Source organism: Chionomys nivalis, chromosome 18 (assembly GCF_950005125.1).
Source record: "Chionomys nivalis chromosome 18, mChiNiv1.1, whole genome shotgun sequence".
Classification (NCBI taxonomy): domain Eukaryota; kingdom Metazoa; phylum Chordata; class Mammalia; order Rodentia; family Cricetidae; genus Chionomys; species Chionomys nivalis.
The window spans coordinates 3,841,058-3,857,954 of NC_080103.1; the positions used below are offsets into that span (position 1 = coordinate 3,841,058).

The 16,897-nt window shown below is 52.4% G+C and overlaps 1 protein-coding gene across 1 annotated transcript in view; it reads left to right on the forward strand.

The window, feature by feature from the left end:
- Positions 1-16,646, forward strand: part of Iqgap3 (IQ motif containing GTPase activating protein 3) — a 44,078-nt gene extending 27,432 nt beyond the window's left edge. Inside the window, exons 23-39 of the mRNA XM_057793297.1 lie at positions 1,795-2,003; positions 2,618-2,770; positions 3,126-3,289; positions 3,544-3,768; positions 4,973-5,113; positions 7,416-7,500; positions 7,685-7,917; positions 8,153-8,285; positions 8,369-8,471; positions 8,947-9,073; positions 10,281-10,368; positions 10,937-11,149; positions 11,468-11,634; positions 11,847-11,948; positions 12,356-12,464; positions 15,806-16,291; positions 16,326-16,646. Coding sequence (XP_057649280.1) covers positions 1,795-2,003; positions 2,618-2,770; positions 3,126-3,289; positions 3,544-3,768; positions 4,973-5,113; positions 7,416-7,500; positions 7,685-7,917; positions 8,153-8,285; positions 8,369-8,471; positions 8,947-9,073; positions 10,281-10,368; positions 10,937-11,149; positions 11,468-11,634; positions 11,847-11,948; positions 12,356-12,464; positions 15,806-15,919 — 2,366 coding nt within the window. The 3' untranslated portion in view covers positions 15,920-16,291; positions 16,326-16,646. The remainder of the gene's footprint in view (positions 1-1,794; positions 2,004-2,617; positions 2,771-3,125; positions 3,290-3,543; positions 3,769-4,972; positions 5,114-7,415; positions 7,501-7,684; positions 7,918-8,152; positions 8,286-8,368; positions 8,472-8,946; positions 9,074-10,280; positions 10,369-10,936; positions 11,150-11,467; positions 11,635-11,846; positions 11,949-12,355; positions 12,465-15,805; positions 16,292-16,325) is intronic.
- The last annotated feature ends 251 nt before the right edge of the window (positions 16,647-16,897 follow it).

The window sequence follows — 16,897 nt, forward strand, 5'->3', positions numbered from 1 at the left end:
AAATTTAATGAAAATAAAACAGAAAGACTCAGGCCTGGTGGCCCCTGCCTGTAAGTCAACACTTGGGAAGCAGAGAGGAGAATCCTGAGTTCAGGGCTAGCTGGGGCTGCATAGCAATACTGCCTGAGCAGAGCCAAATCAGCAAAAGGCCATGAGGGACCCTGCCTCTCTCAGTGAGCATTCTGTGTATTCTCTTGTTTCTGTGAAGCTTAGCCCAGAGGCTTCTTTGAGGGTTTTGTTTATTTGGTGAGTTTGTTTTGTTGGTTTTTTTTTTTTTTTTTTTTTTGGTTTTTCGAGACAGGGTTTCTCTGTGGTTTTGGAGCCTGTCCTGGAACTAGCTCTGTAGACCAGGCTGGTCTCGAACTCACAGAGATCCGCCTGCCTCTGCCTCCCGAGTGCTGGGATTAAAGGCGTGCGCCACCACCGCCCGGCTTGGTTTTTTTTTTTTTAAGATTTATTTTTATTATGTGTACAGTATTCTCAGTATTCTGTCTGCATGTATGCTTGCAGGCCAGAAGAGGGCACCAGATTTCATTACAGATGGTTGTGAGCCACCATGTGGTTGCTGGGAATTATTGAACTCAGGACCTCCTGAAGAGCAGTCAGTGCTCTTAACCTCTGAGCCATCTCTCCAGCCCTTGTTGGGTTTTTTTTTGAGACAGGGTTTCTCTGTAACTTTGGAGCCTGTCCTGGAACTAGCTCTTGTAGACCAGGCTGGCCTCAAACTCACAGAGATCTGCCTGCCTCTGCCTCCCAAGTGCTGGGATTAAAGGCGTGCGCCACCACCGCCCGGCTGTTTTTGTTTTTTTCTGACCTCCCCATTATAAAGTTGGCCTCCTTAGCTACCTGTACCACAGTCCAACTACAGACACTCCACACAAGTGCTACATGACGCTGGCAGGGCTAAGTGGTGGCTGACAGGTCAGGGGCGTGAGGAAGCCCAGCAGTAAGAGGAGCAGGTGGGTGACGCAGAACCCAAGTCAAATAATCCCAAACTAACTTGGAGTATTCTTAGAATATTCTAAGGTTTTCTTTATTAAGGGGGAACTCACGGATCACAGCGAGGAAATTAGAGATGGGGTCTGACATCCAGGTGTGGCTTGGGAGGAGAAGAGAGAGGGAGCTGGGCAGGACTGCAGCTTTTTGGTCCCCTAAGTCATGCTCCAACCTGGTCCAGCCTCTTAAAGGCCATTGGCTGAAGGAGGTTCTCCATCACCTCCCCCTTTTGTCTAAATAAGAGAGTTCCAAACCCAATACAACACTATATACACTAAGAACAGATCCAAGTATAAAAATTAGAATTACAACCAGCATAAACAATATTAAGCAAGGAGCATAAGCTAAATGTTTTAATCATCATTTTATCCTAAGGAGTCTAAGTCTTGTATTAGAAATGGCTTGGCTAGATCATAAGATGAAGGTAACTATGACTATCTAATCTTCAACCCCCTCAAAGGCCTGAGTATGCAGGAAGTGCAATCAATCAAGCAGCCTCCAAAATGTGCAATAGATGACAGAGACCACTGGCTACCTGGGCAATCACGCAGTCTCATTTACAATGTTGGAGCAACCAACTTTGGCTAAGGCCTCAAACAAGGATGCCTTCGGGGAGCATCAGAAAACACTTGGGCCTGGTTTGGTGGGGAAGTCACTGGAGAGGCCCACGTGTGTGGTGCAGGAGGGCAGAGAGCAGTTGCTCCTAGGTGTGAGGCAAGAGCCCAGGGTAGACATGGGGCAGCTGCTGCGCACGAGGCTTTGCGACACCTGCCTGACCCATGTCGCCCATCTTGCCAGTGCACACACGCCACCCGCCCCTCTCTGTGGTACGCAAGTTTGCTCACCTCTTGAACCAGAGTCAGGAGGACTTCTCAGCTGAGGCGGAGCTGCTGAAGCTCCAGGAAGAAGTGGTCAGGAAGACCCGGTCTAATCAGCAGCTGGAGCAGGACCTCAACCTCATGGACATCAAGATTGGTCTGCTAGTCAAGAACCGGATCACCCTGCAGGTGAGCGGGCCCCTGGGTCACCCCTCCCCCATTCCAGCTGTTCCCTGAAGGGAATCCTTACCATTCTTCAACTAGTAATTTAGTCCTTTCTGAATGTGTGTAGGTTAGCACCTGGCCTGTGCCAGTGTCCTCTGCCCTCCCTTGAGGTCTGCCATTGGGCGTGTGCGGTGCAGAGCCCCATGGGTACCGTGGGAATGGCTGACTGCTGACTTCTGGCGCAGGGGCTGTAGGTGATCCGCTAACCTGGAAGTCTGTTTCCTCTTTAGCTCTCTGGAATCAGGAGTTGCTATGTCCCCTGACAGAACGCAGAGACAGACATGAAAACTCCATAAATTACAGATGAGGAGCAGCAGGTTGATGCTGCTGCAGTGTCTCCACCCCAAGACCCGTACATTAGTCAGAAAGAATGGTAACAAAAGCACAGGCAGATGCGGCTCCTCTGCCTGGCAGCCCCGAGCCCTCGGAAGGCTCCCCTGTGAAAGCAGAGGTGCCAGAAGCAGTCGTGGGGCTTTCTCCTCCCACGAGTCCTGGTTCTTCCAGACAGAGTCTGCACCGCATGTGTTCATGGTTGGTACTAGTCCAGACTGTCGGGTTTGCCCTACCCCCACATCCAGGACGTGGTCTCCCACTGCAAGAAGCTGACGAAGAAGAATAAGGAGCAGCTGTCAGACATGATGATCCTGGACAAACAGAAGGGATTAAAGTCACTGAGCAGAGAGAAGCGGCGGAAGCTGGAAGCTTACCAGCACCTCTTCTACTTGCTGCAGGTGAGCGGGACTCTCCGCGGAGAAGCCTTGGGTAGGTGCAGCGCAGTGGTAGAGCACGTCCCTTGCACGCATAACACTTAAAAAACAAAACAATTTAGAAGCCAAAAAGTCTCCATCACCTTCTGAGCTGGTTCTCTTTGCTTTCTCCATGGCCTGTCTACTGCCCTGTTGCCAGAGACAGAGCCTAGCTCTCCCCAATTGTATGTAATATTGCCAGTGCCCTGAGAAGGCGATACTTTCTCCACATAGGACAAACCTTTGTAACCCATCTGATCGCCAAATCCCCAAGAGCATCTCCTCTGCCTCCCGTTGTTCAGACTCAGCCCATCTATCCTCTGCCTCCCGTTGTTCACAGACTCAGCCCATGTATTTGGCCAAGCTGATCTTCCAGATGCCACAGAACAGAACCACCAAGTTCATGGAGGCTGTGGTTTTCAGTCTGTACAGTTATGCCTCCAACCGCCGGGAGGCCTACCTTCTGCTCCAGCTGTTCAAGACTGCACTCCAGGAGGAGGTCAAGTACGTCTGACGCAGGGGCAGGGGTGGGGATGGAGACGGTGGGTCAGAGATGGCACCAGAGGGGCATTCTTCTCTTCAACTCATAGGAAGAATCTGAGCCAGCGCTGGAGCAGCATGGTGGGGGGATGTGGGCTGACCAGACAGCAGGACCTCCCTTAGGGAGGGTACAAGGTAGACTCGAACAGGCAAAACTCTGGAAAGGGAAACACAGCTATGTCCTCAACATATGAGGCCAGTAACCTATTGTACCACAGGTCAAAGGTGGAGCAGCCTCAGGATGTGGTAACAGGCAACCCAACAGTGGTAAGGCTGGTGGTGAGGTTCTACCGCAATGGGCGGGGACAGAGCGCTCTGCAGGAGATCCTGGGCAAGGTTGTCAAGGATGTGCTGGAAGACAGGTCAGTCAGCATCCACACAGACCCTGTCCACATCTATAAGAACTGGATCAACCAGATGGAGGCCCAGACTGGGCAGCGCAGGTGAGCCAGCAGGAGGGGGGTTCAGGCTTTGATCGGGTCCCTAGGCAGATCTGTCGGGAACTCTGCATGTGTTTGAAGGTGACATACAAAGGACTTAAAGCAGAGATGACGCAAGGCCTACAGGAGATTTAAGCCCTGGCTTTCTCTGTTCCCCAAGCTGTCGAGGATGATTTGCTAGTAGAACCTTGGTATCTGCTTTTGAGTCTGACATTTCCCCTGCTCTTTCCAGCTGCTCTGTGACTCCTGAGTCCTCTCTCTTGTGTGAATCCTCACTGCTTCAGTCCTCCTACCTCCTCCCCTGTGTATCCTCACTGCTGCAATCCTCCTCCTCCTACCCCTGTGTATCCTCACTGCTGCAGTCCTCCTCCTACCTCCTCCCCCTGTGTATCCTCACTGCTGCAGTCCTCCTCCTGCCTCCTCCCCCTGTGTATCCTCACTGCTGCAGTCCTCCTCCTGCCTCCTCCCCCTGTGTATCCTCACTGCTGCAGTCCTCCTCCTGCCTCCTCCCCCTGTGTATCCTCACTGCTGCAGTCCTCCTCCTGCCTCCTCCCCCTCCTCTCCCTGTGTATCCTCACTGCTGCAGTCCTCCTCCTGCCTCCTCCCCCTCCTCTCCCTGTGTATCCTCACTGCTGCAGTCCCCCTTCTCCTCCCCCTGTGTATCCTCACTGCTGCAGTCCTCCTCCTACCTCCTCCCCCTGTGTATCCTCACTGCTCCAGTCCCCCTCCTCCCCCTCCTCCCCCTCCTCCCCCTGTGTATCCTCACTGCTGCAGTCCCCCTTCTCCTCCCCCGTGTATCCTTACTGCTGCAGTCCCCCTCCTCCCCCTGTGTATCCTCACTGCTGCAGTCCCCCTCCTCCCCCTCCTCCCCCTCCTCCCCCTGTGTATCCTCACTGCTGCAGTCCTCCTCCTGCCTCCTCCTCCTCCCCCCGTGTATCCTCACTGCTGCAGTCCCCCTCCTCCTCCTCCTCCCTCCTCCCCCTTCTCCTCCCCCATATATCCTCACTGCTGCAGTCCAGCATCCCTGTCACCCCCACCCGCCCCCTGCCTCCCTCCCCAAGTGCTGCCTTTTTCTGGCCTTTGCTCTTGGTACATGGGTCTGTCTTGAGCCTCGCTGTAGAAAAGTGTATCTTAGAGAAGAGTTGGTGGGGAAAGTCTGGGAAGGCCACAGAGGGACTCCAGTTTTACCATCTCTCTCTGCCCACAGCTGTCTTCCCTATGACGTCACCCCTGAGCAGGCTTTGAGCCACTCTGAAGTCCAGAGGCGATTAGACATCTCCCTACGCAATCTCCTCGCCGTGACTGATAAATTCTTCGTCGCCATCAGTTCATCTGTGGATCACATTCCGTATGTGTAACCACTCCCCCAGGGAAGACCAATCTGGAAGGGAGAACAGAGCAAGTGACATCTGAAGGAAAGGGGCTGGAAAAGAGGAGGCGGAGGTGTCTGCAGGGCTTCAGATGTGTTGAAGCCCAGCCAGGGGGCCAAGCTAGGGGGCTACAGCTGGGTCACTGGTCAAAGAGAAACCCAGTGTGTTGTCAGGGAGAACAAGTAAAGAAAAGATGGGACTCTGGCCCACAAAGTCACAAAAGGGTAATATTCCAAATTGCTAAAGTACCTCATGATTATAATCCTTCCTCCCATTCTTTCTTTCTTCCTCTCTTTCTTTCTCTCTCTCTGTCTTTCTCTCTTTTTTATTTTTTTTTCAAAGATTTATTTATTTATTATGTGTACAACATTTTGCCTCCATGTATCCCTGCAGGCCAGAAGAGGGCACCAGATCTCATTACAGATGGTTGTGAGCCACCATATGGTTGCTGGGAATTTAACTCAGGACCTCTGGAAGAGAAGCCAGTGCTCTTAGGCTCTGAGCCATCTCTCTAGCCCCTCTTTTTTTATTTTTTTAAGTCAGGGTCTCTACATAGCCCTGGCTGTCCTGGAACTTGCTCTGTAGTCCAAGCTGGCCTCAGACCCACAGCTCCACCTGTTTCAGTTTCCCCAGTGCTGGGATTAAAGGCATGCGCCTCCACCTCCTGGCTTGGCCCTTTTATTTTATTTTAAAGATTTTTCTTTAATGTGTATGGTGTTTTGCGTGCATGTGTATCTGTGCACTGTTTGTGCCCAGTGCCCTCAGAGACCAGAGAAGAGAAATAGAGCCCCTGAGCCTGGAGTTAGGTTGTTGTGAGCTGCCATATGGGTGATGGGAATTTCTCTGGAAGAGCAGCCACTTATTAACTACTGGTCCATCTCTCCAGCCCCCTGTCCTCTTCTTTCTTAGAAACTGGACAATAACTTGGAGGTAGAGGCAGAGTGGTCAGAATTACAAACAAACCTTATTCTTCTAAGTTTGAGTCCAGCCTGAGCTACATGAGACCCTGTCACAAAACAAACAGGCAAACAAAAATCCTTCAATAAAAGTTTTTTTTTTGTTTTTTTTTTTTAGTTTTTCGAGACACAGTTTCTCTGTAGCTTTGGAGCCTGTCCTGGCACAGGCTCACAGAGATCCTCCTGCCTCTGCCTCCCGAGTGCTGGGATTAAAGGCGTGCGCCACCACCACCCGGCTCAATAAAAGTTTTGCTGAAAACTATTTGGTGAAACCAGGTGATGGTGTAGCCTTTAATCCCTGCGCTCGGGAGGTGAGGCAGGGGGATCTCTGAGTTCAAGGCCAGCCTGGTCTACAGAGTGAGTTCCAGGACAGCTAGGACTACACAAAGAAACCCTGTCTCCAAACAAACGAATTTGTTTAATAAATTATGAATGGGTGTGTGTCATCTGGATCCAGCATCCAGCCATGGGCCTTGGTTCTCAGCGTGAGGGTGGTTGAGCGCCAAAGGGGAAACAGCCCCAGACTACAGAGCAGCACTGAGGTTTCACAGCCAGGAATAAGGAAAGATTGTCTGACATCTAGAAGAGAAATACACAGGAGTTATCAATCTGCTGGAGCTGGGAGCTGAAATAGCTTTTCGCCAAGTCTAGCTTTACAGTAGCAAACCCGTCACAGCAGTGACAAAGGTGCTCAGCATGCTGGAGTAACCCTGCTACTTTCCCAAAAACCCTACGAGACTGAGTGCCCACTCCAGGCTTCCCTGCCAGGGGACAGGATGCCGACGGGAAGGGCATGGCAGATAGTAGATTTTTAACAGGTAGGCAGGCAGGCCCTGCCCCAGCCCAGACCTCTGGGAGCTGGGAAAGTTGACTGCCTCAGAGCCCACTGGACCATCAGGTACCCAAGAGGCAGAATAACTTGCCTCTGTAGGAAGGTGAGATATACTGTAAGCAGAGGTGGTCTGGGGGGAAGTGAGAGGGCCCCAGAAATAGTTCTTGAGCTGGATGTGGTAGCACACAGCTATAGCAGAAGGCGCTCGGAAGGCAGAGGTTGAAGCCAGCATGTACTTGCAAGACCCTGTCTCAGAAACAAGGAGCATAAGGCGGGGAGAGATTCGGGGGCCAACAGGATCCTGTTCCTGGTATTGACACAACACAGGAGGAAGGACAAAGGCTCAGGGGCCGGACTCCAGAGGGGAGCACCAGCAAGTAGAGGGAATGTGTGTGGACCCTGGTGTGGCTGAGATGGACAGAGGCAGCCAGGCTCATATTGAGTCCTGAGATGGGAATCCGAAGGGCCACACGCACCTATTTTGTTCCTAAGGTATGGGATGCGGTATATGGCCAAAGTCCTGAAGACAGCCCTGGAGAAGAAGTTCCCCAGTGCCACAGAGAGTGAAGTCTATAAGGCAAGTGTCGTGTCTCCTCTGCCACCTCCAAGACTCTCCTTTGCCCAGTTTGGCCAGTGATTCCCAAGACAAGCAGGATGACAAACTATGCTATAAACAGAGTCTGGCCCACCATGTGGAATGTGGAGCTGTGACTATCAGGGTAGCTTCTAGGACTTTCTAGAAGGTTCTCCTCTGCACTCAGGTGGTTGGGAACCTCCTGTACTACCGCTTCCTGAACCCAGCTGTGGTAGCGCCTGATGCCTTCGACATTGTGGCCATGGCAGCGGGCAGCACAGTGGCCGCCCCACAGCGCCGTGCGCTGGGTGCTGTGGCCCAGCTCCTACAGCATGCTGCTGCCGGCAAGACCTTCTCTGGGGAGAGCCAACACCTTCGAGTCCTGAATGGCTACCTGGAGGACATGCATCTCAAATTCAGGTCTTGGGTCCTGGTGCCCCATCCCTCCCTCCACCCTCCCTGGCCTCTTCCCCTTCTCACGGCTCACATTCTACTCCTCTCTAGGAAGAAGCTCCCAGAGACACAGGGAATGGGGGCCTCCCAGGGGACTAGTTTGGATGGCACCCTGAGACAGAGGGAAACCAGATGAAAACAGGGCGGGGCTGAGACTGGCGGCAGACCCACCCCACTCTGACACACGCTCTCTCTGGGACAGGAAGTTCATCCACAGAGCCTGTCAGGTGCCAGAGCCAGAGGAGCGCTTCGCCATAGATGAGTACTCAGATATGGTGGCCGTGACCAAACCTGTAGTGTACATCACTGTAGAGGAGCTGATCAGCACGCACAGGGTGAGGGGTCAGCCCTGGAGGGAAGATCCCTGATCCCAGAGCCAGGCCTCGCTCAACTCTGCACCCTCTTCTACAATCCACAGCTCTTGCTGGAATACCAAGACCAACTGGCCCCAAATCACCAAGACCCCTTGCACCAGCTCCTAGAGGACCTTGGGGAGCCACCTTCTATCTCTGACCTCATGGGTGTGTGCCTTCTTGGATGGCTGTCAGCAGGCAGCTCATCATAGGGACTCCTCTGTTTTCCCTATGACTCTGAGGAACACAGACTCACAGCCTTGTATGGAAAGTACAGCTATTGATGCTACAGGAGGCCAAGCTATAACGATGACCAATGAAATCATATATAAGAAATGTGGGGGGAGAGCCTCTTGGGTCCTACTGTGTCTAGATGTCTAGCTCTAGGACTCTGGGATGAGAGGAACAAGAGGAGTTTGCCTCGCAGCGGAAGGGCAGTGTTGGTGGGGTGCCATGACCTCCACACTGCGAACCCCGGCTGGCACCCAGGTTGAGATCTAACAGAGGCCCAGTGGTAGTGACTCAAGTTCTTTTGTAGGTGTCGAGGCTGAGGGCATGGGACAGTGGGGGTGGGGTGGCTCCCCGAAAGGTGCTGTAACCCCGTCTTCATGTGCCTGCTCCACTCATCTCTCACGCATCTCAGGTGAGAACACAGCCACAGATGGGCAGGTGGATCTGAGCAGGCTCGAAGTGTCCCTGACACTCACCAACAAGTTTGAAGGGCTGGAGGCAGATGCTGACCACACCAGCAACCAAAGCCTACTTCTGAGGTAGGTGTGGGGGCTCTCCCGGGGCTCCATAGCCTGCTGCCTAGACGGTGGTTCCACTCAGAGACGGCCATCATACTTCTTATTGCTCTCCCACCCCCCTTTTCTAAAAGTTCTCACTGAAGCCTGCGTCACATTTGCCTCGCTCAGAATAGTCCTTCTTTGGCGACCTCTCAGCCTTTTCCTTGGAGTCACAGCTGAAGGCGTGGGGCTGACTGGGGTCCTGGAGCCGAAGGTGTCTGCAGATTGAACTGCTGCCCAGACACTTTGGTTTATTTGCTTTTTGAGACAGAATCTCCCATTGTGGCCTAGATTTTCTCTGTAGCCCAGGCTGGCCTCAAACTCCAGTTAATCCTCCTATCTTAACTGAGATTGCAGACATGAGCCACCATGCCTGGCTCAACCAAATGCTTTTTAGGTTTGCATTTCACCTTGGGTAAAGACTGCTTCAGGTTAGGAGGGGGCTCAGGTGGAAGCTTCCTCTAAAGTCCACGACTCAAAGTCACAGCCTGTGGGAAGGTGGGAGGGACCAGGTTGTCATGCCTGCCCTAATGATGGTCAGACAAAAGCTCAAACTTCTTTCTCTAATTTACTTATTGTTGTGTGTGTGTGTGTGTGTGTGTGTGTGTGTGTGTGTGTGCATGATTGAGGGAAGAACATATCATGGCACATGTGTGGAGATCAGGACAGCTCTTTAGAATATTTCCATCTTCACCACATGGCTTCTGGGGATGGAACTCAGATCAGCAGGTCTGCACAGCAAGTGCCTTTACCAACAGCCATCTTACCAAGCCAGGCCAGGAATTCAGTCTTCACACCTCTGCAAAAGCCAGTCAGGAAGGACCACATAGCACTGGGCTGGTTATTTGGGCAGTTAGCGGCACCATCTCCCTAAGGCAGCTTCACCCTTCACACACTGTCAGCGAGACAGCCAGAGCGGCTCCTGTTCTGTCAGCAAAGGTCTTAGAGTTGGGAACACAAGCAGAAAGCTACCCAGAGGAGAATCAGTCATGGGGACCGACAGGAGGAGGTCAATACCTGGGCTAAGTTTGAGGGAAGGTGTTCTAGGGGGTAGCGCCTCCCCTGGACCGGCTCACTCTTCATCCTGGGCATCCCTAGCAGCCCAGACCTGGGGCAGGGTCCACTTACCCTTAGCTCTTTGGCCACCCCGTCCAGACCCCTCCTGAACCTCACCCTGTCTTCCCTTTAGTACCAAACAGATGCTGGCTGACCTCATCCAGTTCCACCCTGGGGATTCCCTGGAGGAGATTCTGTCCTCGTCAGTTCCTAGAGAACAGGTGAGTAGCCAGGACATCAGCACACAGCTAATCTTTAACTCTTCTCTCCCTTCGCACTGCCTGTTCCTCCCCCAGAGGCCACAGGCTGAGGGGGCAGCCTAGGCAGCCCACTCCCTCTCTGCACAGGGCTGGGATTAGGAGAGTGCTGAGGGGCGGTCTGTCGAGAACCACATAAAGGAATTGCTCTGGGGAGTGGTGGAGGAGGGTTTGGAGGCAGGAAAAGATGCCAGGTGGGCTCCCTGTTGGAATAAGACAACGCCAGGAGTTCCCTGAGTAAAGGTGGTAATGGCACACACAGGCATATCCCAAAACAGCTAGGCAAGCTCCAATACACCTCCTGCCCATAGGGCGCCTCGATGGGGTGGGAGGCTGGTAGCAGCCAGTGTCTCCTTGACCTGTATGTGTCCTTTGGAATCACCGTGTGTGATGGCCTGTGTGTTCTCCACCTCCCTACTCCCCGCCCCACCCCAGAAGCTAGATGCACAGGGTCCCAAGCTCTGGGGTTTGTCCTGATCTGAAGTAGGAGAGTAGGGCCCAGAACCTCCTCAGCATCTCTGCCCCCTCCCAGGAAGAGGCCCATCATCAGCTGATGTGTTGGCGCCAGGCTCGTGACACCCAGAAGCCGGAGTCACTTCGACGGCACCACTCAATGATGGCACACTCCCTCCTGCCCCTGGCAGACAAGCAGCGACGTGTCCTACGGAACCTGCGCCGCCTACAGGGCCTGGGGTTGGTCAGGACCAGCGACTGCTATCAGGGACTGGTGGATGAGCTAGCCAAGGTGATAACCTAGGCCAGGACTACAGGCGACCTCATGTAGAGCCCCTGTACTGGCTTTCTAAAGGCAGACTTCTCCCTGGTAGCCGGGAAAGGAGCGCTGAATTTGTCCCCTGGCACGTTCCTTGGATTGTCTCTTAGATAAAACAGCTCTCACGGTTGCCTTTTCCTGGTGCTGGGAATGGAACACACTTGCTTGGCCGACACTCTACCCTAAGCCACTCCTGCCCCAGGCCCTTTCTGTTTTCTTAGCCATCTTCACAGTGAGCTAGTGAAGAGGCCTCAGGAAGGCTGCCGACATGCTTCCTGTCCCCATGTGCAGGACATCTGCAACCAGCGCAGGCAGCGGCAGCGGCGGAGGGCAGAGATACTGAGACTCCGGGCTACATTGAAGGGCCTGGAGGCAAAAACCACCTTCTATGAGGAGCAGGGTGACTACTATAGCCAGTATATCCAGGCCTGCCTTGACCACCTGGCCCCCAAAGCCAGGTAGGTGTTGTGAACCCTGCCCTCACCAGAATCTGCACCTCTGCCTGCCATCCCCTGGCTCTGGCTAGGAATCACCCCCAGTCAGCACTGTGTGCCCCCCTTGCCTTCCACAGCAGGGAGGCTCCTCAAGGCCTGGCATCTTCCTGCCAGCCACCAGGAGCTGGTAGCCAGTATTGAAAGTTTTTCAGACAAATTCTCCTTCTTTTAAGCAGGAGTTCTGGGAAGGGGAAAAAGCAGCCATGTCTTCATTACACAGCCGCCCAGCTCCTGGAAAAGGGTGTCTTGCTGGAAATTGAAGATCTCCCTGTCTCTCAGTATGTGTCTTTGGGGGGTAGAATGTCAGACCCTTCCTGTCTCGTGGGAGGGACAAGGCTGGGATGAAGCTCTGAGCAGGCACTGGGTTGGAAGGAAGAGGAAATAGCTTGCTGAAAGAAGGTGGGGAGATGGAGCATCAGGCAGACGGGAGAGCAGCAGACATGTTAGAGCTCTGGTAAGGATGCTGGGAACGCTTCCTGGAGATAAGGCCAGCTTGGTAGGGCCAGGCAAATAAAGATTAAACAGGCAGAAGTCAAACTGGGAGACAATAGAGAACAGGCCGCCAGCAATGGGGTGCAAGAAGCCTGGGCTGTCAGTGGCACCCACACTGCCCCAACGAGCGGCTGCGGGAGTGGGGATAGGGCTCTGAAAAGAGGATTCCTGTGTTGACTCCTTTTCCTGACAGCTTCAGGAACGTCATCTTTGACATCACTCCTGGAGATGAGGCGGGAAGGTTTGCCGTAAACGCCAAGTTCTTGGGTGTGGACATGGAGCAGTTTCAGCTCCACTACCAGGTGAGACCCTTCCACAGGTAGACCCAGGTCCGTGGGAGGTGGTCTGTAGTCCAAACACCTAAGAGATTGAGGCAAAGGATCAAAAGTTCAAGACCCAGGGCTGGTATGGTTCAGCTCACCATACCACTTACCTAAAAAGCCTATGCCTGCATCTTTTTTTTTTAATCGTTTATTTAACTTTTTTTTTTTAAAGATTTATTTATTTATTATGTATACAACATTCTGCCTCGATGTATGTCTGCATGCCAAAGGAGGGCTCCAGATCCCAGTACAGATGGTTGTGAGCCACCATGTGGTTGCTGGGAATTGAACTCAGGACCTTTGGAAGAGCAGCCAGTGCTCTTAACCTCTGAGCCATCTCTCCAGACCCTATTTAACTTTATTTTATATGCATTGGTGTGAAGGTGTCAGATTCTCTGGAACTGGATCTTCAGACAGTTGTGAGCTGCCATGTGGGTGCTGGGAATTGAACCCGGGTCCTCGGGAAGAGTAGTCAGTGCTCTTAACCACTGAGCCATCTCTCCAGCCTCCTTGATCCCTAACGCCTACCTACATGGTGGAGGCAGAGAAGAGACTCCCGCAGGATGTCCTCTGGCCTTGGCACATGTCCTGTGGTGTGTGACCACATATATGCATACACACACACAAGTAAAATTAAGTAAATAAATATAAAACAAAAAAACGTTTCTTTCCATTTCAAGGCTTGAAACTTGAACTACAGCATTCGAGGCCAGCCTGGGGAACTTAGTGAGACCTTGTTTCAAAACAAAAGTAAAGCTGGGATGGTGGTGCATACCTTTCATCCCAGCTCTCGGAGGCAGGGGCAGGTGAGGAGTTCCAGGCCAGCCATGACAGCATCGTGAGACCCTGTCTCAAAGTAAAGACACAGTAAAGACTAAAGTTAAAAAGAGCTGGGGATATAGCTCAGCGGTGAAGTACTCACTTAGCATACGTGACGCCCTAGGTGTCAGCTCCTGGCACTGCCGGCTTTATAACCCCTAGTCACTCGGTAGCATTTACCCATTTTATGGGCTCAGAGGCCAAAAGGTTAAAAAGCTGACCTCAGCCCTAGCTAATATTCAGGGAAGCAGTGATTTCATTTTCATTTGCAACAAGGTTTGGTGACCTTGAATTTATGATTATCTTGCCCTCTCCCAAATGCTAGGATTACAGTATGCACTCCCTTACCTGACTTATGGGGACCAGGGCTTCACACATTTTAGGCAAGTACTATTCCAACTCACACCCCCAATCCTGTGTTTTTAAAGTCTTGTTAATTTTACGTGGCTTCTGGGAATCCAACTCAGGTCCTTGACAAGACTTTGCCAACTCTGCCATATCTGGCCCTATTCTCTGTTGCTGGCATTGGGGGCGTGTGTATGTGGGGGTGTACTCACACATGTGGAGGCCAGATGTTGACATTTCGAGTTTTCCTGTACCATTTTCAGTGGTTCAGCTAGGCAGGGAGCCTCTGGGGTCTGCCTATCTCTGCCTCCCTGGACCAGGGTTATAGCACATACCTCCATGGGTGCTCTCTCTGCTCTCTGAACCGGGGTTATAGGACACACCTCCACGGGCGCTCTCTCTGCCTTCCTGGACTGGGGTTATAGCACACACCTCCACGGGCGCTCTCTCTGCCTCCCTGGACCGGGGTTATAGCACACACCTCCACGGGCGCTGAAGACCCACACTCAGCCCTGGCTCACATGCACCTTCTCTGCTGAGCCACACCCTTAGCCCCCTTATCTTTTTAAAGGTATATTTGATTTCTGTGTGGGTGGATGAGTGCCTACACCTAGGTGTGCAGAGTCCAGAAAAGGGCATCAGATGCCTTGCGGCAGGAGGTATAGACATTTATGGGACATGGGTACCAGGATCTGAGCCTGCTCCTCACGGCTAGACAGCAAGTGCTCTCGTCCCTTGAGCCATCTTTCCAGTCCAGATTTGGTTGGTTTGCTTGTTTATTAAGGCAGAATCTCCCTTTGTAGGTCAAGCTGGTCTTCAACTCAAGGCAACCTCCTGTCTCAGCCTCCCAACTTTACAGGGTTTTGCCACCACATCCAGTGAATCAGTGATTTTAATCTTTTTTATTTGCTTTTATTGTTGTTGTTTTCTCAAGACAGGATTTCTCTGTGTAGCCCTTACTGTCCTGGAACTCACTCTGTAAACCAGGCTAACCTCAAATGCACGGTGATCCTCCTGCCTTTGCCTCCTGAGCTCTGGGATTAAAGGTGTGTGCCAACACTGCCCTGCTTTTTAGCCTTTTTTTTTTTTTAATTTATTTATTTATTTATTATGTATACAATATTCTGTCTGTGTGTATGCCTGCAGGCCAGAAGAGGACACCAGACCCCATTACAGATGGTTGTGAGCCACCATGTGGTTGCTGGGAATTGAACTCAGGACCTCTGGAAGAGCAGGCGATGCTCTTAACCGCTGAGCCATCTCTCCAGCCCCTAGCCTTATTTTTTTAAGACAGGGTTTCACTCTGTAGCTCAGGCCTCAGACGTGCAGAGCTTTGCCTTCTCTGCCTCACAGTGCCATAATCACAAATTCTTGCACACTACCATGCCCAGCCTTACTTTTGATTCTTGTTGTTTTTTTTTGTTTGTTTTTTGTTTTTTGTTTTTCGAGACAGGGTTTCTCTGTGGTTTTGGAGCCTGTCCTGGAACTAGCTCTTGTAGACCAGGCTGGTCTCGAACTCACAGAGATCCGCCTGCCTCTGCCTCCCGAGTGCTGGGATTAAAGGCGTGCGCCACCACCGCCCGGCAGTTGATTCTTGTATTCGTATATGCACACTCATTCAGATGTCCAGAGGGGCCAAAAGAGGGTGTTGGATCCCCTGGAACTGGAGTTACAAGCAGTTGTAAGCCACCTGATATGGCTGCTGGGTATCAAAACCAGATCTTCTGCGTGAGTAGCAAGTACTCTTAAGTACTGAGCCATCTGTCCAGACCTATTTATTGGTTTTTGTTTGTTTTTGAGAAAGGGCCTATTCGATAGCCCAGGCTGGCTTAGCTTCTGCCACTGCCCTCTTGCCTCCCGCCCCCACATATGCACCCCACCGGTGCCAGCCACCACAGCCTGCTTCCGAGCAGTGATTTTCAGTGCGAGTCTCTGTTATTTGTGAATACAAAAAAACCTGGGTTCAAGCCCTGGCTCCACTTGGCTTAGCATTTGGTCAAATCACTGCTCCTGTTTTTCTCATTTGTAGAGTGGGCTTTCCACAGCATGCTTCAGTGGCCAGTGCTCCTGGCAGCAGTGAGACTCCGTGACAAGCACTTTATAGGCTGCACCGCTCCCAGAAGCTCGTAAACCCCTCCCTCTTCCTTCCCTCCTAGGACCTACTGCAGCTGCAGTACGAGGGTGTGGCTGTCATGAAGCTCTTTAACAAAGCCAAAGTCAATGTCAACCTTCTCATCTTCCTCCTCAACAAGAAGTTCCTTCGGAAGTGATGGCCGTGGAGCTGCCTGTTGTGCTTCCTACAGACCAGGCTCAGGCCTGCCTGTGACTCGCGGTTCTCGACCTTTGCCTGCAAACGCTGGTGTTTCTACCCGGCTGAAGTAGGCCTTGCTTCCAGGTCCAGCCGCCGTGTGGCTTTCCCCACATACGCGGCCCCATCCCTGTGAACTAGAAACCTGCACTCCTTCCTGGAAAGGCTCGCCATATTGTGTTGCAGCCCTGCCCAGCAGTCTCCCTTCCTTCCCACAGACCCCAAAGCCATGGCCTCCCCTTAGTAAGCCCTGGGCATTACTGCCTGCTACAGCCCAGGACTCTCTGTGCTGTGCCCTCCACAACCTCTAGCCTTTCGTCCCATCAGGACTTGGGTGCACAAGTCCATGTGTCCTCCATGGCAGCAAGGTGCACGTCAGCGGTGGTCTGTTTCTTGTGTGTGTCACTGGGGTCTCTGCACCCTTGGTCATGGTGTCCCTTCTCACTGAGCTCCTTCTCATCCCCTTCAAACTGAAGCCCATTCCACTTTCCTCTCCCTTATATTCAAGTCTCTTGGCGTTGGAGCAGGGAGGCTCCTGGCTCCCGCTGAAGAACTCATTGTCTCAGCTGTTCACTGTCTGCAGAACAAAGCACAGTCTTGCAGTCTTGTCAGCTCATAGCTGACTTCAGGTGGCTCCATAGATCTGCAGGCCTGCCTTTGCCACTCTCTGTCCACTCCTCTCCTTCCAGCTTCTTGCCCTTTCTGCCCTCTAGATTTTCCTGTCAATAAAACCAATTGTTAGTCCACATCTGTCAACCCCTCTCTTATCTCCTGAAGTACAGCTCTCACATTCTGGGGTACAGTTTCAGAGAACTTGGGGATGCCCCCCTCCGACAGCCTTTTCCTGCCCTGGGCACGTGCCCACTGTGCCGCCTGCTCAGGCTTGTGCGGTGCGGGATGAGGCGTCTCGCACTCTCTTGTCACCCAGGGGACAGAGAGA